Genomic DNA, 25934 nt, shown 5'->3' on the forward strand with positions numbered 1-25934 from the left:
TCCGCCTTCAGCAGCACTCGTATCTCTGTCGGAATCAAAGCTACGGCTAATGCTAGAGCCACCTCATATACTCATGCACAAAAATTTACATCCTCTCCCCATTCAAGTCACAGTCTTGTCTCCCACTGACTTGGACAAGTCCCAGACACCAATTTTAATAGTGAAGGTCCTTGAAAGTCTACAGTTCTCCGGACAGGTGCCTTACCCACTCTTTGAATGAAGCAGGTTGAGCAGGATAGTCTAGGGACCAGACCGCAGGGCATTATAGCAGACTGCAAGTCAAGTTAGAGAGGAATGTTTGCCTAATTCACAACTTAGAGTATTTGTCCCCACTCGTGCAGCTAGAAGGAAACCACTCAGACCACATGGGTGCAACATTTTGGGCACACAAGCCATGAGCACTCGGCATACATGCTCTCATGGGTACTAAGTACCAAAGGACACATCATCTCCACGCTGAGCCGTCTCTGGAACTGCCTTCAGGAAGGCCATGCAGGCAGCCTCCAGGAAAGGCAGCTGGAGCAGTCTGACGATTTACTGCCTCTGTCGGTCCCTTTCACTCTGCCACGGGAGGTCACGGCCCCAGGAGAAGTCATGACAGGCAGCCGTGGCACAGGCAGCCGGTTCACCTACCTGTAGTGGTGGTTGCATCTGTGCGGCACAGGGCAAAAGTTCAGCCCTGGGAAGCTACTCCAGTGCCAGCAAACCCAAGGCAACCCACCTTGACATCACCCCCTTGTGCAACCTGGGTGACAGGAAGGCTGTCCCTGTTGCCTCAGAGGCTGGCTGACATTCAAGGGGCAGAATTTCATCCAGCAGCCAGGGAAAATGCATGATGGTACCAAGTTTACTTCTGATGTGCTTTGGCTTACTGTACATGCAATGGGAGGCTCTCAAAAGTGATGGGAATCAAAGTCTTCCTTTCTTTTAATGTCATATAGGACATGGGAGCTAAGAAGATAGACCTCAACTGGAAGTCAGGGGAATTGGTCATTCTAATCTGGCAAGACTTCCAATTGCAATGGCTTTGGGCAGCTCTCAGAGCAGCCGGGGTAGCTGTGGAGATCCACCACTTTCAAGGCATCCCTCCCGTTGTTAGAAATGTTACGTTACAGAGCTTTCTGTCATTAAAGCATGTAACTCACTAAGAATGTGACTGTGGGATTCAGTCTAGACCTTCGCAAAGGGCAAAAAGATACTAAAATACCATAACTCTCAATGGTAATACAGTGAACACAAGTGTCCCTCTTTCAAGATATACAGCTATTTTTACAACACAAGAGCTACTGGAAATTCCACCGAGTCAAGACTCATTCTTGAAAACTTAAACAAGGCAATGGGTTAAAGATGTCTGAAGCCAAATTCATGTCCCCTGTAAACAGACACAATATGATCTAGTTTAATGGAAAGAGGCCTACTCTCTGCCAGCAATAAATATGGATCGTAACTAAGGTCATCAGGACACAGCCTATGAAGACAAAATGCTGGAACATAATCGTAAAAGAGTGTAAGCAAGATACTTGTGGTCTGTCAAAAGCCTCCCTCAATTGTATAGGCCATTTTAATTGATACAATTCAAAACTGCTCACCGTACTCACAAGAGTTCATCGAGATAAACCAAAGGACCGCCCTCAGTAAACTGCCCTCATGCAAACATACTTTGCATGCCTACCCCGAAGCCACTGGCATTTCATCAGGGAAGATGCTCCATGACACCACAACAGCTGAAGCCACAGGGACTGCTGAGGCAAGAAGAGCATTTGGAAAGCCTGAGGTCAAAACCTGCATTCCCAGCTTCAACGGTGATACACGGTACATGCTAACAGATCCTTTTTTGTTATCCTAGTCCATTTTTCTTCTCGATCAAGGGCATGCTACTACATAAAGCACAGGGAGGAGCTCTGCTCGTTCACCACACAGTAAAAAGCTGTGGTAGTTCTTATAATTACTATTTCTCCCTAATCTCTGGATTGCCCATATTATGAGCCTGGTGTGTATTTTTTCCTAAATGTAGACACAATCTCTTTTCTCTTCATATGCGTCTAGTATCTTTTCCAATTATTCCATTTATAGTAACGACCATTTCAAAATATGTGAATTGTCATAATCATTTTACATACCAGATGCTACATTACATTTAGCCAACACATACAAGTTTAGGAACTAAATCTCTTACATTGAAGCCAACAGAAGTTTTACTGCAGACTTTATTCAGGATTTTTCCAGCTAGTGACTGGGAAGTGGCTTTTAAAAGACAGGCCCCTGTTATACCAGGATATGATGGGGGCTGAGGAAAGCTACCAGCAAGTACTCTTCTTCTTTTGTTATTGCCCTATTCCAGAAATCGAGGGCCAAGCGACTTCATCGGAAGGCGTCAGCGGGACTACCCCACTGCAGTACTTTTTCTGTTCACCCAGAGACAGCTCAGGGTCAGGCCTGCGCTTCCCAGCTCCATCAGCCCAGCAGCAAAACACAGGCCAGCCGTTTCCCCCTGTGCAGGCTGTTTTACATAAGCATACAGGGCTTCCCCAGCCACCCACGCTGCCGGCTTGACTGTTCCTAAATGGCAAAAAGATATACAGAAAATGAAAGAGGGAGGGGGAAAGGGTGCGAAAAAGGAAGAATCAAATAGATATGTGGAAGAAGAAAATGCATGGTGGGGGAGAAGGGAAGAAGGATGGTGGGAAATAAGTATGGTCCAATTAGCTCCCTGGAGTCTCTCTTTATTCGGTGCAGAGAAAGGAGTGGTTTTAGGACGCAACTTATCTCTCTCAGCTCCCTATTTCAGGATGAGATGACTCAGGCACCTTACGTAGCAGGCATCTATGTGTGGTCAGACGAATCCCATCGCCAGTGCCTGCAGGATGCTCAAAGGACCGAATGAGGGAACAGTAATATAAACTGTCTGTAATCACCAAATACCAGGATCCCAGACATGCAAACCTCCCGAGCAGGATCAAAAGACATACGTGGAGGAATCTGGGAAAGGCACACCCTGTAACTACCATCTTTATACAGGGGTATCACTACACAAGGATCACCTCTCATGAACATCTAGGGCCAGGTTTTCAAAATGTTTCTTTCAGTAAAACATTTACTTTCATTTCCTAACAAGCGTGAGCATCCTGGGTACAACAGCCTTGTGACAGTCTGGCTCGAAGTGTTGCAATAGGAACACCTGGTGTTGATCCTATCTTGCAAACTAAATTTTGAAATTTGTCCATGATGTAAGCACTGATGCAGGAGGGGAGCTCTTGCAAAATGCTGGAAAGCTTATGGGAGATTGTTAAAAATGAAAAAAATACTTTTTTTTGGTGATATTAGAAGTCAGTGAACAAGGACACATTAACTAAGGATTCCTTTCAGTGCTATAACATTATTTTTACCCATGGTGTTTGGCTGTCTGGAGCTGCCCTCCCTCCACTGGGACAGATGCAAAACTCCCCACTGGGTCACAGAGACGGCAGCAGTGTAGATGCACAGATCTGGCTCTCATAGTCCAAGCAACAATTTATCTAAACCTTTTCAAAAACAAGAATGAGTTTTGTCTGCCTGGGGTACTACTAGTCTTAAACTAAACCCACAAGCTGTTAGGGGCAAGACAGAGTTTTCCCCAGCATCCATAGGCAGCGCCTTGCACAGGGGGAATCTCACCTAGCATCAGACCCCCAGAAATGCCGCAGTATGTAGGAATGCTGCACATTTTCAGCATGAATTGCCAATCCAAGTACAATTTAAAAATAATGGATTTAAGTCCACAGTATTTACAGAGTTCTGAAACAACAAATAATGATTTAACAAAATAAACTGATGGTCTGTGTACACAGAGCCATTGCAAGAGGGAAGGTCAATTCCAGACAGTTCTGGCACGACTGGTACCAAAAATAGTATTTTCTTTAACAGGCATGTGATCAAAAAAGGGTGTTTAAGCACACAGGAACGATCAGGGCAGATCAAAGGTTGAACTAGGTTAGTAACTTGTTTCAGACAGGGGCCAACAGCAGTATCTTACGAAAAAATGTAATGGGGCAATGCCCTCACAAAATAACGTAAAGAAAACATTATGCATCTCAAAATACTTCTACCTGTCAAACAACCTGTTTCATCAGGGGTCTGCAATCAGTGCTGTGCACTCTCATCAGCAGTTCCACTTAGCACACCCTCACGGCTTCAGCTTGTAGTGAACACAGCAACGCAGTGAAATCACCACCAGGTTTTGCTGGGTTTGGGTCAGCCACCATGAGCATGGAGATGCCCCTGCACAAGGCCAGGTCCCTGTCCACACCTGGGAGAGGGGACCCAGCAAGCCGCCCTTAAGATGAGACCTGGAGGTCTAACATGGGCCGGAGCAGCCATCAGCCCCAGAGCTACCGTGTCAACGGAGCAAAAGTCTTCACAAAAGCGAAGGTAGCTAATGAAGACAAGAGGATCTATACATCATTGCGGTGTACCAAATAGCTTGGAGTTTTCTGCTTGGTTGTCAAGCTGAGGAGGACGGAGAAACAAGAAGTAAGGAATTGAAATGTAAGGTGTCCACAGAATTTCCTGCTAATAACCAATGCCTCTCTTGGTTGTGACCTGCAAAGACATGGAAAAGGAGTTGGACAGCCAGCCCCTCCAGGGAGAACAAAAAGGAAGAAAACCCAGGACCTTCACCTGCCTGCAGATTTCATATGTTGGAAACCACAAAATTCCCATTAATGTTTGCAGAGGACCTGCATTCAGCTGATGCACAACAGGAGACCTAGAGGGAAAACTCCCAATTAAAGCTAAAAGAAAAATTATGTAAGGAAAAAGCCAGATTTTGTAAAGATTTGTTAATAAACCCACTATCTGAATGGGACAGTGCAACAACTTTGGCATCCTGCTTTTGTTTACACTTAGGGGATTTTACTGTCATCTTAAGTACCTCTTAATGGTTCTAAATAAAAAATAAAAGAAAAAAAAAAACAACAAAGAAAACCAGACAATTTCATTAGCCAGAAGATCAGACTCCTCAATAATATCATTCTGGTGTTTTTACTGAGGTGAACTTGGCCCATTGTTTCTTCCCCTTAAGACGTTAATTGGCGCTCCCTGGGATTGCTCTTTCCAGGTGTATTTATACTACTGATGGCTCAAGCCATACAGGGCAGATATTTGTCCATAATAATGCTCTTGACTGACCTGGAGTTTTATGTCCAGGGGTAACTGAGGCCATCAGATATCAAAACCAACGCATTCAATTTGAGGAGCTCATAATCATGGATGATGTCCAATTCATTTTTCACTCAGTCTGCAGGCTTCAGATGCTGAAACTAATTACCAACAAATTTTTAAAATTCTATTTAAAAGTTATCATCAGAAGATGTTGAATAGTCTGAAGTTTTATTGGTCTATTTGAAGGACAGTTCCCTCCATAAACTTGCAGTTAAGAATGGTCTGGACTTTTGCAGTTTAATCCCATGATACCAACAATAAACTGCCTTGCCTCCGATATTACAGCTCCTCTTCTTACTCCTTGGTTACCACAATCAAGGAGACAAACTTTGCCCCCCATTCTGGGCAAGAATAAAGTATTCTTCAGTGCTAATACAAGTGTAAAGCTGCATAGTAATATTGCAAGACCATTATGATTTCTGTACTGTTTTAATGTAGTTACTCATACGGGTCTTACTACCTCCGGATCGCCTTTGTGACATGGTAAAAAACCAACTTTGAATATGCCCAGAAAGGAATTTTTCCCCATTTTACAGCTGAGGAACTGAGGCACAAAGAGCAATTTTCAGAGATTACACAGGACCCTGATTTCTGTTGAAATCGTGGGACTCGGGCACTTTCTGAAGAACTGTGCCTGACTCACCAATGCCTGACTTGTACAAGGTGGCTATAGCTGCATTCAGTTTGAAGTCAGGCTCCCCACATCCTCAGAGATGTATTGATCATCGTTCCCCTGCATGCTGGGTAGTACATAAACCCCTACATGTACTCTGCAAAGCCCCAAGTCCCCTGGCATGAAGTAAACCGCTAACTTGCATCACCCTCTCTTCTTCCCCAATCTGAATACCAGCTCTTCCCACAGAAGGTCAAGGACTGCTCAGCAGATGCAAGATCTGCCCATCATTTCATCATTTCATGGCATGTCTGCTCTGCAGGATCTGGGTCCCTCCTCTAGCCAAACCGAGGTGATGTTGTTTTTGGAGTCCTTCCACCTTGCTCCTGGTCCATAAGTAAGACTCGTGGCAATCAAAGGGTAAGACGTCCTCACAAAAGCCAACAAGACTTGCAATTGAGGGTTTGTGATGGAGCACATAGTGCAAGGCACACAGTGAAAGGCAGTTATCAGGTACCGTTCCTACTTGGGATCTGAAAGCAGTAATAACCACATCGGCAAACCCTGCACATGAAGTGACACAATTTTCTCCTTGAATTAGCCTGGGTGCAATCACAGCCCCACTGTTGCCCATTCTGCTGCCGGCTTGCACAACGCTAACCTGGGTGTCCCTGCAGAGCACCCCACGGGGCTGCACCGGCCCCCCCCAGCAAACCCAGCCCCAGGGGATGTGATGCTGCCACACAAACAAGAACAGCATGGCTCGTAGCAGCAGCAGTTCTGGGACAATTTGGTCAGGGACAGGGCACCACTGTGCTAGGTGCTGCGTAGACACTGCGTAAACGCAAAACCCTTTTACTCCAACCCGGGACAAGGCTCAAGTGGGCTGACAAAAGAGTCGGCAAGAAAAAAAGTATTGGGTAGCAGTATGCAGGTAATGTGGTTGCACAAATAGGTCACATGCTGATATAGTCTGAGTCAGTGAAAAGTTTATTTTACATTTTAGCTGATGCTAATTTATATTTAAAAATAATAGTATGTTTTAACGTCTGCCCATCTCCATTAAAAGAAAAAACATCAAAACTCTCTCTTGATTAAGCTTTCCAAAAAGTGTTTTACGTCATCTTGCCTTGTGCAGTCCCAGTGGACCCTGTACTACAAAATCATTCTCAAAGCTGCAGGAAGCTTCATAAACACTAATAAAAGTTTACCCTCAAAGCAAAAAAAGAAACCCCAGCTCTGTACCCTCCAATGTCTCCAGCTCTGTACTGACAACACCTTTGCAGAGAAGGGTCTCTGCATTCCCCGTCAGTCTGTCCCCCCTCCCTGGACCCCCAACACACCAGGGGTACCAGCCTGCCAGTGCTAACGCAGTCATGAAGACAGAAATACTACAGCCTTTCCCTTACAAATTTTTCCCCCTTTTTATCTCTATATTTATCGCTAAGAGTCAGCAGATCAAAGTCAGCTGAAAAGGGCTTGGGATAGACTCTTGAGCAAGGGGCAGAGACTGTGCAATGACATAAAGGAAGAAAAAAGTACAAACCATCCTTTTATTCCCAGTACCACTATAGATGGCTGTGGAGAAGAGACCGATGACAAACGCAGCGCATAAATTTGAGAGTTAAATAGTCAGCCAGACCTTTCTCTGCTGAGACCAACGGGAAAATGACCACGTTTGACTTTTTAAGGAGCAGTAGATGTACTGGACATGAATGCTCACTGCGTTTTCAGCAGGGGAGTCAGGGGAAAGGCCAGTTATGTTAGGTGTTGCAGAAAATGGAGTAATCGAGACCCCTAATGACTCAATGAGTTACACACACCGATGTCCTGCTTACCCCGAGCCCCATTAAAAGGCAACATCTACCAGCACGGAGTTCATTAAAAGACCAGGATCTAACAACTTATTGTAGCCTGTCCACAGTGCTTCTCTTACTAGATTATCGACAACCAGACTGCGCCTGTTTGAGGAAGGAGGAGAATACAGAAGCTGTCCCCATGTAAATTTTATTCACTGCTTTTAAATAAGACAATTTTTAAAGATTTCTAGGTTGCAAGGGACACGCATACGTAGTGTCCACCTCAGAAAAACTAACAGGAGGGAAAAAAGCACCAGCCTCAATAACAGTGGCTCATCATCCAGGTATGATTAAAAATTGGCAATCGGGAAAGGAATGCCACTGTGGTGCATAGGAAGAGCCCAGAAGCGTGTGCAACCTGACAGCAAAACAGCCACCAGCAACTCACGTGCGGTTGTACAAACCGCTGTCTTCTCAAGGTGGGGCAATGACCTTGGCCAAAGATGCGCTTTGCGCTCAGGCTGCCTTCACCCGGGGTGCAGAAGAGCCCGTGGAGGTTAACTTCAGGTTGCACTTTTGCCAGGACTGATCAAGTAGAGATGCGACCCTGTAACCAAAACAATATCCGCCTCCTGCCGCCCCAACAGCCCTAACACCACATCCTTGTGAAGCTACGGCTTGGCAGGCTGGAAGGTTGGACCAGCGCGCAGGGTGCCTCCTCCCACTGACTCCACGTGGATTTAACCAGTGAAGGATAAAGGTCTGTCTCTCTGTCTCTGCATGGGTGCCTGTATCCACAAGCTAGCAGAAATAGCCACAGAGGTGAAAATACTGTCTTCAAGGGGAAAGTTCCCCGCGATTCAACAGGGCCTGGGTGTTTAGCGAAGGAAGGAGATAGCTGAGCACTCAGCACCCCAATCCCAGGGGAAATCAGCTTCTTCCCATCGCTCCTTTGCCCACCCACAGAGAGCACCCTGACTCCAGGGGTTCATGCCACCACTTGCTACTCAGCCTGTGCTTGCACAAACACCCCTCTGCTTTCACAGCGTATGCCTCATAGAGGATACAAGCTACTTTTGAAAAACTGCCAAAATAATTCAGCATCCTACATCTCATCCCAAACCAAAATGCTCGTGAATGTCCATATTCACTTTTGAAAATGATGGCAAGCTCCTAAATTACTTCTTTCTCCATTCTTACAAGTTCATTATTCCCACAAGCACATGTGTTTCACAAAGTAGAAGAGATGTCTTCACTCTCAGGCTTAAAAATTAATGAAGCAACATGATAAGAGATGTGTTCATATTCTAAGGACAGGGTGAGCAAAAGGCCAATGCCTATGTTTCAGTGGTAGGCTGAATCCAGAAGACACCGATGTATTTATCTTCAGGATGACATTTTTGTGCCACCATCTTTTTCTTTTTTTTTTTTTTCACCAAGCACACACAGAGACAGAAAATACCTGAACTCTGAAAGGACATGAACTGTTATTCCCCATAGACTCCATCCCTGTATTTTCAAGGAGCCAAAGCTCTGTGATACTCCAATACATCAGCCTTTTGCTCAGAAAGGCCTGCGGGATGGAGGAAAGGCAAAGGAGCAGGTATCCTCTAATCTCTGCAGCACCAAAGCTGCCATGCACCGGTGGCCCTGTCAGCTTTATGGCCAGTTTGTGCAAGAGAGCAGCAAAAAGCCCCTGTGCGGGATGAAATGTGGAGGTAGGCTAAATTCTTGGGCTGACTGAATTTTGCTCAAGTAAAACAGTCTCTCTGTGGTAAAGAGCAACTCTTACATCTTCCGTTTGAGTCCTTGCCGCGGCACAGAGAAGGACAGGGTGACTGCAGCATCCCCTCCACATCCCTCACTGGCATTTAGAAAGAGCTCAGGGAATTAAAAAAAAAAGAAGTAATTTACATCAGTTTTTGGCTGCCACGCACGTATGCCTGGAGAGATACACATACAGCCTCTCACTCTTGATTTCTGCATGAGGTAAGAGTAGCTTAAGTGGATGAGGGAAGCTTGTTCTGCATTTAGGAAACAAACCTGTCTAGGACGATGGTGCTTGTGTGAATTATTAAAAGGCAAGCGCATTTTCAAATCCAAATTAGTTGCCCTCTGCTCTTCCACATCTATCTTCAGTTTTGACCAGAAACAGAATTACAAAGCATAAATTCCTCTCAGCGTCAGCTGCACTTTCTGTCTCTCGCCTCATAAAAGTTTCAGGTAACAAAAGGTTAAAAATAACTTCCTGCACCAGGATGTTTTTCTTCAAATACACAAACATTTATACTCATCTGAGGTTTACAAAGTTAATTTCAGAGTCCAGTTTGAGTTGCCCGTGCCCTTCAAAGCCCAAAAATCCCCAGCTGCCCTTACGCAGTGCTTCTCTCTTTACTGAAAGCTCACTAACGAAAACGGCCACCTTCTGCAGCAGAGCCCCAGAGCATCTTTGGGGAATAGCCATCCCCGCTTTCATCCTGCTCGTCTGCTCCGGCTCGGCTCCCGCTATTACCTGCGAGCACGCTGCCGGCTGCCAAGGGTTAAACCTTGGCTTTTCAGGGAGAAAAAGAGGAGAGGAAAAAGCCAGGAGAGGCAAAAGAGAGGGGACCCGGGGGAGGCTGCCCGAGGGAGCAGCCTGCAGGAGGGTAGCAGTGCTAGGGGCAGGGATGGCCGGAGCTCTGCAGCAGCCGGCGGAGCAGCAGAGGAAAAGTTTCTGTGATTTTAGGCAAGCCCTCGCGTGACGTCATCTCGCCCAGATAATCTCGGCGCAGTCAGCACAGGCCTCCTGCCTCCCCATTGGCGAGCCCCTCGTCAGCAGACATCTGAAGATAATTATTATTGGCCAGACAATTATAACAGGAACAACTGTCACTTCGTGCTGATGCCCGAACCTGGCGCTCTGCAGCACGATGGAGAAGGACCCCGGCGGTCACCGCTCCGGCCATGCGTTTCTGTCACTTTTGCTTGCCTAAACACCGGTCGGTTTTTGCTACCTCACTGGCTGCAGCTGGGAATCGGGATCTCAGCGCTGCAACCCTTTTTGCTGTACAACTGACTGAACTGCGAATTTTCTGCAAAAATAGTGATGTATTTATTCACAAGAAATAAAGGACTAGAGCTGCATTAATTCTTATGCAGCAGTTTAAGGAAAAAAAAATCCACTGCAGATTATTGACTTCATCCCTCTTCCCTCTTTGAAGAAGTTTGGGAGGAGGTGCTGGGACAGTTTGATATGAGAAATCATTTTAAGCAATGACTTTAACTTAATTTGACTTAATCCTGATCTTACTGAAATCAAACCTCCCATGGTCCGAGCACGATAAGATCAAAGCGATACTGTATCTTATATCAAAAGCTACCTACCTGGTGGCACTATACGTAAATGTACGTCAACAACAGCTTTCCCGCAACATAAAGCATAAGGAGCTTCATGAGAGTAAATGGACCTGTTAGCTCTTTAACCTCCTCAAAACCTGTCATCTTGTTTAGGGAAGACAACTAATTGGTGGCTCTCGCCCTCAGATCAGCAGGCTGCAGGTCTGCCTTTGCAGCCTGCAACCCCGCTCTGCCATTCGTGCCTCCCTGCAGGAGAGCCAGGCAGTCTGGGGGCTAGACCATAAGGGCATGCATACACATAAAGCCAAGCATTCAGGGAGCCATGAAACCCATTAGCTTATAAGTATCAGGGAACAGACTATTCATTTTCCTCTGTGTCAAAGCAGTAGCCTCTTTACAGCACTGCTAATCTAGGCCCAGGCTCTAAAGAGGTCCCAGTGTGATGCACATTGCAGGATAGGAGCCTCCCTAAAGTGAAACAGGAACATCTGGAATGAAGCAAGGAGGACCTTGTTCGCTGCCGTTAGACCAATTTGCCATCAGACAGGCTTCATTCATGCCAGCCTCAGAGAGGATGATTTCCAGGGGCAGATGGCAGTGAGGAAACAACCCCTAGGATGGAGGTGTGCTGAAGAAAAGCCTGGGTGTCAGCGATCGGTGAGTGCAGAGAACATGCGCTTGCCCCAAGGAGTGATGGAGACTGGAGCAGGCTCGGAGGACAGAGGCAAAGGAGGGGGCCTTGGCTGAACAGAACCAGACACTTCATTCCTTGCACCGTGATCCATCCACACCAACCATACCAGTACCTAGGGGTATGCCACTACCCCTAGGCTTTGCATTCAAGCTTTTCCAGCTTTAGGCTTACGCAGTTATAATTAAAAGGGCTTGTCAGTGCTTCAACCACCTCCGAACCCATAGGGTATGTAGAGATTCATGTCCTGTCTCAAACTGGGCTACGTCTTTGTATGTGACCTAGTGAGACTCCAAAGACGCTTCTCAAAATCCAGAAGACAGGGTCAACTCCTCAGAGCCACTTCATCCCCCTAACACCGTTTTTTTTTGGCCTTGTAAGGTATCAAGAAATATTTCTGAGATGGAAGTAAAATAACAAATGCCACACCTATAGAATTTGTTTACCTCCATGTTAGGCATTGTAATAGTATTGCATCCTAATTTAAATGGCGATTACAGTATAAAATCCTGCCACTCTTTCCTGAAGCAAGTCCACTTAGTCCATTTTCCTGCCCAAAGAACGAACAACTATGTTTATCCCTACAAACTACTACCTAACAACCTCATGTTAGGACGTTACGTTCATGATGTATACATTAAGGCTACGCCTACAAAGTCAAGAAGCCACGTACTGCCATCGATGTCTGCGTACGCAAACCTATCATGTCATCCAGACATGAAGTAGAAAAGCCTTCTTGTATGGCTCTTAGCTGCTGTGTTTTACCAGTTAAGCTCCCCCACAGAATTCAAGTGTGGGAACAGGACTTGTTTCATTAAGCCAGTGAATTTCCTGAAGATAAAATGCACAATTTAACCTGAAACTCGGAAGAGTCTTCAGCAGCATTTTCAGGAAAAGCCTGCCATGACAGAGACCTCAGCGGGCACAGCTCCGTTTCATTTCCAGAAGCGTTCCCGGGCCACAAGCAGATTGCTCTCCTCCTTTACTTTAATGTGAATCAAAGGTAAAAATTCATCAGTTCCCTTAGAGAAGGCGAAACTAGACCAAAAAGCGTGTGCACATGGATCATCGTGTCTCTTTAGCTGTACAGCAGCAGTGTAAATCTGATGGTCTCCTCCTTTGAACCTGGGAAGTGGGAGCCTGGCGTTACGGGAGTCCCAGCTGGCGACCTCTGCAGCACATGAGACTGCCAGGGAGATTTTAATAACGCTGCTTTGCATTTATATAGTACCTGACATCTTCGAGCATACATTACCTAAGTCATCAAAGCATGTCACGAGGGCATTTCAGCATTATTATCCCCCACCCCGCCCCGGTCTTTTCCTGCTGGGGAAACTGAGGCCTAGGAGAGGTTATGTAATGTTCCCAAGGTCATGTCATGAAGTGCAGGAGAGCCAAGAAGATGCAGGAGTCCTGGTTCCTAGTCATGTTCTTTAACCTAAACTGCATCCCTCCTGGGTTATTTGGCTATTACATACACCCAGGTATCACGCCCTCCATCCTCCTTTACCACGTTGTCCTATTCTGATGCCAATTCTCTTCTGGAACATGGACAAAATGGGAAGCATCCAACACTCCCAGCCCAAGAATATCTACGTGGTCTCCTTTCTCCTGAAACGTGAGTGACACTGGGCACCCCGCAAGAGCTAATGAGCTCACCTTCAGGAGAACACAGGGAGACATACACACGCTTAAATGGTCATTTTAATTATACTGCCCTTAAAAGTCCCCAGCCGAGTCACTGGAGGATTCTAGCAAGTCCCTGGCTGAGATCCACCTAGGATCTGGGACCATTCTGCCTTGCAAATGTAGGCACCGAAGCCTGGACCCAGAGACAGCCCTACCCTACCATCGTCACACGAGGGTGGCATGGAGAAGGTCCTCACTCGGGAGATACAGGGACGAGGGAGCCCGAGAAGGCAGGCGGCACCGCGGAGGGAGGGCATGCAGGCAATGGAGAGTCGGGGGCGAGCTGGGGAGAGAGACCACGGGAGCAGCACAAAGGGCAAGCTGGGCACCAGGCGAGGGTGGCCGGGGACGGCGCAGCAGAGAGGCGCGGGTGAGCGCGGGCAAGGCACGAACACAAGGCCCGTGCAGGTGGACGACGCCAGGACAAGGACCGGGAGAAAGGTGCGGGCGGGTGTGGCGGAGAGGGGGATCCCGGCCCCGAGGGCAGCCCGGGGGAACCGCGGGAGAGGCCAGGGGCAGCCGGGGCGCTCCCTCCACCCCTGCCGCCACGCTGCCGGCCGAGGCCCGGGGAGCGGCCTGGACCACGCCCGGGAGCGGGGATGCCCCCGGGGCAGCAAGCGGGCTCCCGGCACAGCGCTCCCCTTCGGCGGGCCAGGCTGTCTGCCTGCGTGTGTCCCTCTGCGTGTCCGTGAGGCTCCGTCTCGCCGCGGCTCGGGAAGCCCCGCCGGCTCCCCGCGCAGCCCCCCGGCACGGCGGGTCCCGCCGCGGCTCGGCTCGCCCCGGCTCCCCGGCCGCACGCACACGCCAGGAAAGTTAATAGCCGCATGGCTGCAAATGAAGTTTTATTAGGTGCTGGGGGAGGGGAGGGAGGGGGGAGGAAAAGGGGCTCCGCGGGGAGCGCAGGCACAGCGCAACTTGTTTCGCCGGGCGCGCTGCGGGGGGAGCGGGAGGGCCGGGCCGGGATGGAGCCAGGGGAGGCCGAGGGCAGAGCCGGGGCACGTGTCGGCTCTGCGCCGCCGGGCCGGCGGGGGCCGGGGCACGGCGGGAGGGGGCGGCGGCGGCGGGCGCGGGGCCGCAGCGCAGCGCAGCGCACCGCGCCGCCGGCGGGATGCCCGGGCCCGCGTCACCCGGCGGGGAGGCGGCGGGGCGGCCCCAGCCCGGGCGCGCAGGTAGCGCCGGCGGCAGCGCCCGTGTGCCCGCGCACGGCGGCGCAGAGCCGCGCCGCGCCGCGCCGCACCGGCCGGGCGCACACAGCGCGCACCCGGATGGGCTCAGCGCCTCCCCGCCGATCCGGGCGGGCGGGCGGCGGGGCCCGGGGGCGGCACTCACCAGTTCTCCTGCATCCACTGGATGGCCGCATGCTCGTTGAACTGCTTCTCGAATTCGTATTCCTGCAAAGTCAACACTGACATGTTCATTGGCCCGGTGGCTGCGGAGCCGCTCCCCGCGCCGAAATGCTGCCTGCCGCCGCCTCGGGAGCCGGGCCCCTGCGCGCCCGCCGCCGGAGAGCCCCCGCCTCTGGCCTGGCCCGCCCCGCCTCAGCGGTACCCCGGGTTTAGCATAGCTCCGCTCCCCTCCGCGCCTCTCCTCCCGGGCCCGCCGGTCTCCTCCTCTTCTGCGGCCGCCGCGCAGCGCCCGGGGGCGGCGCGGTCTTAGTGCCCGCCCGCCGCCGCCGCCGCCCGGGACATCCGCCCCCCGCCGCCGCCCCTCGCACAGCCCCCGGCGCGCCTCGGCGGACGGCGCCGCTCCGCACCGGGACTGCGCTCCGGCCTGGCACGGAGGAACACCCCCCGGCTGTCAAAAATAACTACAAAAATAGGAAGCCCCCACCCCTGTGTTGAATCGCTACGGCAGCGCCCTGCGCGCCCTCCCCGGCCGCCCGGCAAATAAAGGGGCAGAAGGTGAGGTTTAGCCAGAAAAGCAAACGCATACACTCCGCCAAAAACCCTAATCCCCCCCCGTCCTTTTTGCATTTAAATTCAATATGCACCTGCCCGGCCCGCTGCAGGGCTTGGGGCTGCAGCTCGCTGTCCCCATGCGGGGGGCACCGTCCTGCGGAGGGGCAGCCCCAGGCTCGCCACTGTGCAGAGACACGCTTGTGGATGTTATCGTATGGATGGGGCTGGTGGAGCATGGGGCAGAGACCCCGAGCGTAACTATCACCTGGCTCAGCTTCCCCCGCAGCTAGGGCACACGGTGTTTATGTATCCTTAATTTTGCCTTCCTGTCTCATCTGCCACATGCTGATGTCTCCAGCTGAGTTCCTCCGACTAAGGCAGCACCCTGGACGTGCCTTACAGTACGAGCTGGGCTAAAATAGCAGTCCCAGCCCCCACTGAGTCTGAAGGCAGGAGGAGAACAGCTTTCGTGTCAAGAAAGCCAGCCATAAGCGAGCAGATGTGGCACAGGTCAGCATGCTCCTGACTCTTGTGGACTTCAGTTCTCATTGACATGGAAGTGTTTAATGTCATTAAACCCAAGAACTGAGAAAAAAAAAAAAATAGAGCTCTCAAGCTGTGGGACATCAACAGCTAACCAGTCTGATGCTCCTGCTTGCATTTTGACTATCGTGCTCTTCAGAGTCATGTTTTCCAGCTTTTCTCTTCTTTTTGCCTGCCAATTAGAACTTTTTTTTCCTAATGAGGGCTGAGTTTCTCACATTGTCATCTGACTGGAGGTTTTGAGCAAAACACCAAACATCACGCTGCTCACACTGAAACTGCAACTATTTATTACTATTGTACCCAGAGGGCCTCAACAGATCAAGGTCCCATAGTCCTTTTCTCAAAGAGAGTACTATCTGTATAGACAAGATGAAGGGGAAGAGAAACAGTCCTAGCCTTGCTTTCCAGATGGAGAAGCTCAGAGAGCTGCAGGGGTTTTCAAAACTGTTTCACATCAGCTTTCCATGGCCACTGAACTGGCTGGTGGAGTGGTGTTTGGGAAAAGCTGACTTCATTTGCACTCCTGCTCCAAAAGGTCTGCCCCTAAAGGTGCGTGTTAGTCTTCCACATCTCCACCGGCAGGCAGTTTCCGTGGATGGGGACCTGAAGTTGTGGGAAGATGGACGGAGAAGTGTCCAGCACAGCCACAGATGGCATTGCGTGGCTGGAGGAAGCACGGGGTGAAGGGCTCCTCGCAGCTGCAATGCTTGGGCTCTGAGCCATGGGACTGCTCCTTGCCATCATGCTGGAGGATAAATGCTGCCCCACGGCAGATACTGGTCTGCGAGACCTGCTCCTCTGCCAGACGCGCTTCCTGTAGGATTATCCACAGATGTGCCACCTCCAGCTGAAGTATCTCCTGGTGGTGCCCTCACCACAGCGTGCGTTAGCACTTGCTCCATTAAAGGCTTCAGGTGATATTGCTTATCCATCTGAACAATATCTTTAATACAGAGATGTGGAGAAATTAATGTGTGATACAACAAATGCTGTCATGTCAACGTATGTCACGTATGTCAACGCTCTTTGGTTGAAAATGAAATAAACAAGGAACTCTGGACCCCAATTTTGAGAGAATATTTGTGTGTCTGGTACATTTACTCACATGAGTGGCAAAATATATTTTCTGTCTTAAAAGTGGAGTTGTTACAGAGGTACAGTTACCAGAAATTTTAATTTTTTGGGGAAAAAAAATCAATATCCCTTTTTCTGCAACTCCAAACTATTTTGGATTAGAAACTTGGGTGGCTCAATGGCTTATCCCATCTGATTATTTCATGAGTATCTGGTGGGTTCAAGTTTATGATCTGGGAGTTTCTTTCCCCCAGAAAAGAGTTGTTCAGAACAGAATTGCCCCAAATGCGAAGTTTCCAGAGTGCATGGACGGACTTTAGAAACCCTGAAGTGGCAGATTAACCAGAAGGTCTGAGCCTGCTCCCTTACACTGGTGGCTTCCTAAAGTTGATGCCAGAGCTGGCGAGGTGCACAGAATGAAGCTGAAGGTTATAAAATGCTATGGCAAGGGCTCCTCTAGGGTTAGGACAGCCACGGGGCTTCAGATGAGGTTGACTATGGCCCCCAGGGTTTCTGTCTGGAAATATCTACCCTGGGAGCTCAGCTGCCATCCAGACTCGCAAAGCACCCGTGTGGCATTCGGCGCTCGTTCAGGAGTGCTGACTGTGCAAGGTGTCACGTAGAAGTTAAGTCCCAGCAACGCTTGAAAATCAGCTGTAACTGTTTCAGGAAATAGAGTAACAGCCTCGAAACACTAAACCCTCCTGGGATTCCTATGAGTCTCAAAAGCTCACCAGGGACTTCTCCAGGTTTTCTATAGCTCACAGGACTTTTACGTAGGTTAAACAATCTACAATGAATCCTTCTTCCCTTCCTGTCCTGGTCTCATGGGGGCTACCTGAAAATTACCCCTAGCACATGACTACCTACAAGTTAATGCCGAAGCTCGGGGTCACTTACAAAATCTGCGTGGACAATGGAAGACCGTATAAAATCTTCTTGGCCTTGAGGAGTTTGTAAACCCTGCTTCTAGTTGCTCATATCAGTTGCAGTCAAGAACAGTAAACAAAAATATATAGTCTATTTTAAGGGGAAATAACTTTTATGTAACCATTTTTTAAGTAATTCAATTAATTCTCACATAAAAGCAGGACCTTGAAGTGAAAGTTGTAAATGCCTTTCAGGAGAAAGGATGTGGGGAGAATGATACGGTTTCAAGAGACAGGGAATACAACCTTAGTCCCTCTGCGCACATTCATGTGCATACCTTTATTTTTTTGTTCTACGGGGTGCCCATCTCGTTCAGTAAGTGGATAGTTACTGAGCATTACCTTTTATTCCCCTTTTTTAGCGTGTCTCCTAAGGCTCTATAGAAGGCGTAGCAGCTAAACACTGCATTTTCTACCAGATAGATGTTAATGCTATTTCCATTTTACACAAGACCCTTTGGTTGAATAATGCAAGCAGGTTCATTCAGGATTTACAAAGAACTGCCTAATCAGGTTGGGCACCTTACCATTATCATTCCTGTTACTAAGCAAATACTTTTTTCTCCCTGTCACAGTGTTAATTTATTGCAAAAACCATTAGGCTTCTATTGCTGTAAGGAGTAATTTTGAATAGTTTGTCGTGCTGATGTATAGCTAAGTCTCAACAAACTCTTAGCAGCTGCTGGGAAATGAGATGCTATATTGCTGACAAGTCAACATAAGGTATAGTAAGTGGCAATGAGAGTTGACATTGTGATTTAAACATAACATCAATTACTAAAACAAACAAAAGTTTGAAGGAGGCCTGTGTGCTTGAAAGCTTTGTTTTCAGCTGTGTCAGTTAATGCATTGAAGGATTTAATCTCTCTGTCTGCGATTTTGACATACTTTGAGAGCAAAGCGACATACAAATAATGGAAGCCATGGAAAACTGGGTTCTCCTATATACCCCATAATCTAGAAACAATTAGGTGGTGCCCTTGGCTAAGATAATGGGAGTTGTACCAAGAATGAATACAGGACCTCCCTAGGACTACTAGCCAGTCCTGACTGCTCCTAACAAAAAGAAAGGTTTCATCAAGTGCCAGGCAATAAACAAAAAATGGCCAAGGGATGTTTAGGGGCAACCCAAGTCTACCTGGCAAGTCAGGCCTGCAAATCGGGTTAGTCTGTGCCACTGCATTATGCTTGGACTCAACCACAGACAACTGGGAAGCTGCTGGGATGGATGCCGTGGTAAGCCTAAGCCTATGTACAATGTACTATGGTACATAGGTAAGCCTCTGAACAATGTACTATGTACTCAGGAGGTGTCAGCTCATAATAAATGAATAGTAAGCACTAATCAGAATTAAAATGTTATAAGGGAATTTAAAGCAGAATTATTGTGTCATCTTTCAGGTCTATAAAATAACCCATGTCTCACCATACTCCCATTCCGTTGTGCTGCAGTACCCAGGGACTTCAGCTTGATCACGCACTTAAAAATCACCCGTGTGCTCTAAAACCACCTAGATCTAAGCTCTTCTGCAAGATTTTTAATTCAGGCCAGTTACGGTAGAAGTGACAATGGGCAGGAGCAAGCTGCAGAGTGCACCGCGGGGGCCAGGCAGCAGCTCCAGGGTGCAGCCCTTGTGGGTAGCTCAGACGGAAATCTGCCCCTCCTCATTGTCAGGGCTATGGCTTAGATGGGCTCAAAATAAGCTCACTGTGGTTATAAGTGGGGTAATTATATATTTGTCTTCACACAGTTCACCTCCTCAGCCTCTCTCAGTATTTTCTTCACAGCCATAAGAAGCAGAAGCATTTTTCAATTCGTGCTGAAGGTCTAGGCCATGGTTTGTGGCAAGAAGTGGAAAAACTCTGTGGTTTCGAAGCACATGAAGTAAAATGCAATCCAACAGCAAGACCTCCCTCATTATAGCCATTTCCATATAAATCACAGAATCTGAATTTCCCATCTTTGCATACACTAGTAGCAGTTCTAAGCATATCCCAGATGGTATTCATTCATAGGCAAAAGACATGAGTTTTTTTCTACATTATCTGCCAGTACATCTGCAGACCTGTGGAGCGCTTCATCCCTACAAGCTGGGGACAGTATGACACCAACAGTGTGTACATCCTCCTGTACAACCTTGGGCTGGAAGATATCAGTAAATCTGAGAGAAAATAAACTGACTTTCACTGCTGAGAGGTTAACAAAACTAATCGGTTTTTTAAGGGAAGGAGGCGAGATGGAGAAGCGAAAGGCAAAAAATTGAAACATGGGCATGTCAGTTTGGAGCTGGATGCCTGCACTGAACCACCTAAGTTTGCATGCTGGGGTCATGCTAAAGTCTGTGGTAGAGGTTGGAATAGGAACCGACTTTTATGGTGTTTGATGTCAATCCATATATTTGCTTGACGTTCCTACACATTACTTTTTAATTGAATTAGGTTAAAAATGGAAAAGCTGTTTGAAATAATGGGGTCTGTGCAATCATGTTCTGAAGACTAATTTAATTTTACATTGCAGTACAAAAGAGCCACAGAAGCAGAAAGCGCTGCTTCAAGTGATTAGTGCTGTTATTGCAGGTGTCTATTTATGGGAGGGTATGTGTATGTTTTGGGTGATGAGTGGAGAGATACAAAGATAACAACACGTGTGTGTACTTCAACCTTAACTTTCATTACCTTTTTATACTTTGAATTTCTTGAAAGCCTGTTTCTGCCTATTTCACGATCTTGGAAAGTGAGCAAAAAGCTGACAGACACTTTGATGAAATGGCCACAGAGCAAAATACTGGGCACCCTGAAAATCTTGTGGTCGGGTTTTTCTCTTCACGGTTTCAGCCTCTAGCATGGAGCTTGCCTGCCAACTGCAATTAGGAAAGTGTCATCAAGCAGGCCGGGACTCTTCACCTGCTTCTGCTCTGAGCAGGTTCAGCTGCTTCCAGAGCCAGCACAACTGATACTGCTATCTCTCCTGAACAAATTGGTTCACTCCCTTCCTTAAAAAAACCCGATAATGCAACAGTGTTATTGCCAAATGGCTCATAGGCTCTATCCCAACTGTCACAGCTTGCAGTACATACAGATCGTGATTCTGCTCCAGGGTTTTGTGCTGTATCTCGCAGTGGCCCTGGAAAGTCCTGCTGACCTCAGCAGGGACGAGACGTGGTGGCACACTTTCTGTCTGAGGCAATGGAGTCAGCGATGGGATTTGGAAATAGTGCTCAACCCACTCGCTGCCCATTCGAAGACGCAAGCCATCACTTGGGCTCCTTCAGCAGGAAGGCAGTAACAGGATTAACTCCTGTTAATTATTGCTTAACTATTACGGTTAAGATTACTATTACTTACCACTGTTATTAAATCAAATGTGAATGTGCTACACAAATCCCATGCAGAGATTATTAAAATGAAGGACAAGACTCAGTCATCAGTTATGCTGTATAATCTCCCTGCTGCTGACGAGATCATACAGGTATGCACAAAGGCTCACTGATTAGAAAGGGGAAAAAGAAGGTCTTGCTCTTCCATATAACAATGTGACATTTAACCGTACAAATATTGATAGTATTCTATTTTAGGGATTTACCAAAAAAAATCCCCAAAATGATGCATAGGCTGATTCTTCAAAACTGAAAATGGGCAATGATTGCTGAGCTTTTCTCTTGTTCCTTCACTTCATCAGTTGGCCTAATCCTGCAGTCAGTGATGAAGGGGGTACAAAAGCAGAGTAAATTTTATAGTCACCTCCTCTAAAATCTTTAGCTTTACATAGCAAAGTCAATTGCTCTGTGCCGTCTGGAATCTGTGCAAAAATAGTCTATAAAAGAACTTTACTTTGCAATTTAGAGTTGCATGCACTTCAGAGTAGAAGAAAGAAAAGTCGTCAGAAAAGTAGTTGCACAGTTGCACAGAGAATCTGTTTTTAAAGGGCTGCCTTTAATTTTTAAACACATCTTTGAACATCTTCTGGACCGCACAGGTATTTTTTGGCCTCAGAAGTGCTTTTAGTTGGCATAAAAAAGTGCTCTATGTTAGCATTAGATCGAATACATGAAGAAATAAGAACAAATTAAGATGATAATAAAACTGCCAGGATTTTTGTCGGAAGTCAGTAGGGTCAAGGGGAAGCTTTTGTACCCAGCTGTATATTCAATCTGCTGTTACTATTTCAGAGGTATGGGGAAGTCTGTGGGCAGGCTCTGCCACTGCCACTAAAGCCTAGGAGTGCCCCATGTCCCAGGCAGTTTTATCAGCATAGCTGGAGCTATGTTGTGTCATTGCTGAGGACTCTAACATTAGTCACTTCAGTCTCAACTCATTTTCAGAGACGGGTGTCTGGTACTGCCATTTGAGATGTCCTCCAGTATTCTTCCTGGCCTCCAGCAGCTGTTCCTCTAAATCCCATGTCCTGTCTGCTGGTCCCAGGGATGTACTGGATACCCCAGCCCACCTACCTGTGGAAGCAGACACCTGCAGTTGGAAACATGACCGTGCCTGCGTGCCACAAGCTGTTTGCGTTCCAACAGAGGAGCCACAGGAATGACTCTTCTGGAGGCTGCTGGTCATTTGGAGAATGAATGCTATTTGGGGAGCGTTCCAAAATAACAGGTCATCCTGCTCTCTGCGCTCCAACTGATTGCCACACTAGCAGGCAGAGACTGCCTGGGTGGAAGGGCTGAGCCAGCCTGGTTGCCACAGAAGGGGAGTTTCTGCTCCCTGCTCTCCTGTTGGTCATGCACTCCCCCTGCACTTCCCTGACCCCTCCGCCAGCTGATTTAGCTCTCTACAGCAGGTGGGTAAGTCACCTAAAAAAAAAGGAAAGTAAATAGCTTGTGTACTGAATTGCATTGGCTCCCTGAAGGGTCAGGTCTGGCTCATGGAGGGGGTGAGTGGTGTGGCTGGTGGTGGAGGTGGAGCTGGGATGTCCCCTTGCACTCTCTCCCAAAGGGGCCAAGCGAGCTAGCGGGTTGCAGTGGCCAACTCTTGCAACAGTGCACTTGGCCCAGGGGCTGCAGGATGGGCAGGGGAAGGAAGACCACCTGCTAAGTACGGCAAGGGCGCTAGAATGTGAAGTATTAATTTTCTTTGGGTTTTATATATTCCTGAGCAGACAGGTTGTTTCTCAGTTTCAGCTATCTGCTTGTTTTTATCTTGTTTTACTGCTTCAGTGGTCATCTATCTACCAATCTGTAAGTTGGGAAATGCGTATTGCTACAGCCAGGTGTTGTCCAAGGATAAGCCTGCAGCAGTGCAAGCTTACAGCAGAAACAACTTCTCACTAACAGGAGCAGAGTGCTTGAAACAGATTAGCCCTAGGCCAGCTATTCTGACCAGAAAGAGGCAAGTTCAGGTTTTCTTGGTTTGGTTGACTTGCGGTTGATGTGGGAGAGGGCCCCGTTTGAAGTGATCCCGGTTTGGAAATTAGGGGTTTCAGAGTTCTGGTACTAGGGGTTAAGCCATAAGTTGTCACATGAACATAAGGTAGGATGTGAATATATCTGTTTAAGTATTATTGAATATGAAAAAAAAAGAGTGATAAAATCTAGGAGTATTATTTTTTCAGCATTTTTTAAAGGTGCAGATATTGGGAAAGATCTTCCCAGGGATAAGAATTGCCCATAGGAAGATACAGAAATATGCCACTCTCTTTTACCCCATACTCCTTTTCCCAGCCATTGCCCTCTTCCTTTTCCGGGACAATCCAAAGAAGAGAGATGAGTTTTCCGGCATGCTCATATGAGTATTGAATGAAGGTTTGAATACACAGAGGTCAGATATGACCACTGATCACCATGAGAACTGACCAAAGGAAGATTCTTTGCATTTCCATCCAGGGCTCTTCACTAGCTTCCTTAGGAAGGGCAGTAATCAATGCATTTCTTATCTGAGCACCTCATCTGTTCAAATCAACACCCAGGAGACAGGAAATGTCATCACTTCCTTCATATGTGTATAACTTGTGTCACCAGAAACTCATAGCTTGAGCTCCAAAGGACGAAGTGCCTATTCGGAATTACAGGAATCAACAGAATACTTGTTGGACTTCAGTCAGGACCCAGAAGCAGACACACAAAAACACAATTAGGGTTATACCACAAAACTGTGAACTTAAAAGATTTTTATTCATTGAGCCTGAATGGGTCAATGGAAGAGTTTCAAAGATGCTTCTGACAAGTCACTTCTCTACTTCAGTTTTTCTCTGAAGAGCAAACCTAACAACTCTCCCATCACAGCAGATACAGCAAGACTAAATTCATTACTGAGTGTTAAAAGTTTGGAGAGCCTTAGAAGGAAAGTGTTATTTTACATACAAAGCTTAATTATTATGTTGCTTATCTGCTACATACATTGTCCATAAAATTAAAATGTGTCATATTCATACTGTTAATAGTATAATCGCTTGCCTGTGATTTGTGGTCATCAGTGAAGAAACATCTAGATGCCATAGCGCTGTAGCTAGGTGTTAGTTACTGTCATGTTGTATAATACAAGGATTGCACTTGCCGTGAGGATCTACTGAGACAAACAGAGAAAGCTCAGGTGTGTTTTTAACCATGCCACAAAGGGAGAGCCCTGACTGGGGAGAATGCACAGGTAAAATGAGCAATGGGAGGCATCGCAGGGAGATGAGCTCGTAGTCTCATTGTAGAGCTCTCCCTTGCCCAAGGAGGGCACATCTACTGATTGTACCTCCCTGAAGTGTGTACGTCAGTTCCCCTGCATATGCTGGCTCAAAAGGAGGGATGCCCTTCCTCTGCTTTGGCCCCTTTGAAATGCTGCACAGCCTAGTGGAGGGGAAAGGGGGCAGAGCAGTCCTAGATCAGAGAGGAAAGGTCTCCGTGCCCTCCCTCTCAGTCCCATGGCTCACAGGTAGACTGGGCACAACAGCTACAAAAAATGATAATCTTACAAGTTAAAGCTGGTGGTTTTTCTGTTTTTTACAATGCAAGAAAATTAATAATTGAAGCACACTGGTCACCAGGCAGCCCCCAAATTAGAGAAGTTTTTTGTAAATAAAGAACAAGAGCCAAATTCTGATTTTAGTCATACATCCTGACCTCATATTAGTTACCCTTGGATCAAGCACCATATAAGTGTGAAGAAATGGCAACCCTCAGTTGCTACCTCAAGGAAGCCTGCCTGATGCACATATCCAAAATAAAATAAAACATAATGCTGCAAAAAAGCATCATTCAGGCTATGCTAGCTTCTTTTCACCTGCCCAGACCAGGAGATCATGTGCTCCAGCGCCAAAAGCAGATGCTGCATCTCTTTTGAAGGTGGCAGGGACCAGTGTGTTTCTCAGGGAGAACTTCAGCTCCTTTTAGAACGTAGCTGTGGTCCACAGGAGCCAGCCCTGCTAGCTGCTGAGGGATCTCTGCTCCCAGGAGCATCCTGCAGCTGCTGCTGCAGCTGCCCCAGCTCCCCACTTCTGCTGGGTGGCTGTGCCCTCTGGTGGAGCCTGCATTTTGGACGCTGCTAGGTAAGGACCAGACCCAAAACCGGGCTTGGGCAAAGGTGCCAGACAGTGCTACAGTCCAAGGGAGCCATCCACAGCCACCCTCCCCTCCCCACCAGCATCTGCCCCTGAGGGCCGAGTAGGCTGTGCTTCCCCAGGCTGATGCTTCAGGGTTGGGGCCGGTAGCAGCTCGGCCACACGGGTTTTAAAGTCCCTGTTGCTTGCAATGGTGTCACTGTTGGATGTGGGACGGTCACTGGATAAACCCCCGGCAGCCCTAGGGGCAGGTACCCGAGCTCTGGCACCGTGCTCCGAGGTGACTTTTAGGCACAGAGCACAGAAACAGTCTCCGTTGGTCCCTCTCTGCCCCAGTGGGTGCTTAATTAATTCCTGCAGTCTGTACAGCAATTTCCAGCCTGCTAGCCTGTTTTCTTCCCTGGTGACCACTCCATCTCTCTCCTGCGCTGAATAGAGGGAAGGCAAGCACCAGTCTTGGGACTGGGAAACCCTGACAAGTGAGTCCTGCTGCCAAGCTAGCCTGTAGTGTTGCTTCCTCCTCGATTTGGCAGGGAGAATCAAGACTGTTGCACCAAGAGGTAATTTGGAGTTTGGCTCTGTAAGATGCGGACTGTGGGAGGCTTTTGTCAAGGCTTCACTGGATGTTTGAGCTGTGCTGAGTTCGTTACTCAGTACCATCTTTTGTA

General features: G+C 47.8%; 1 protein-coding gene across 5 annotated transcripts in view; it reads right to left on the reverse strand.

The window, feature by feature from the left end:
• The window catches only part of ELOVL6 (ELOVL fatty acid elongase 6), a 76085-nt gene extending 61086 nt beyond the window's left edge, over nt 1-14999 (reverse strand). For 2 of the 5 annotated variants that reach the window (XM_072863179.1, XM_072863182.1), the window contains exon 1: nt 14657-14869. In XM_072863179.1, coding sequence (XP_072719280.1) covers nt 14657-14745 — 89 coding nt within the window. In that variant the 5' untranslated portion in view covers nt 14746-14869. The other 3 variants (XM_072863180.1, XM_072863178.1, XM_072863181.1) reach the window with 3 other exon arrangements.
• Nucleotides 15000-25934: the final 10935 nt, after the last annotated feature.

Source organism: Ciconia boyciana, chromosome 5 (genome assembly GCF_034638445.1).
Source record: "Ciconia boyciana chromosome 5, ASM3463844v1, whole genome shotgun sequence".
NCBI lineage: Eukaryota > Metazoa > Chordata > Aves > Ciconiiformes > Ciconiidae > Ciconia > Ciconia boyciana.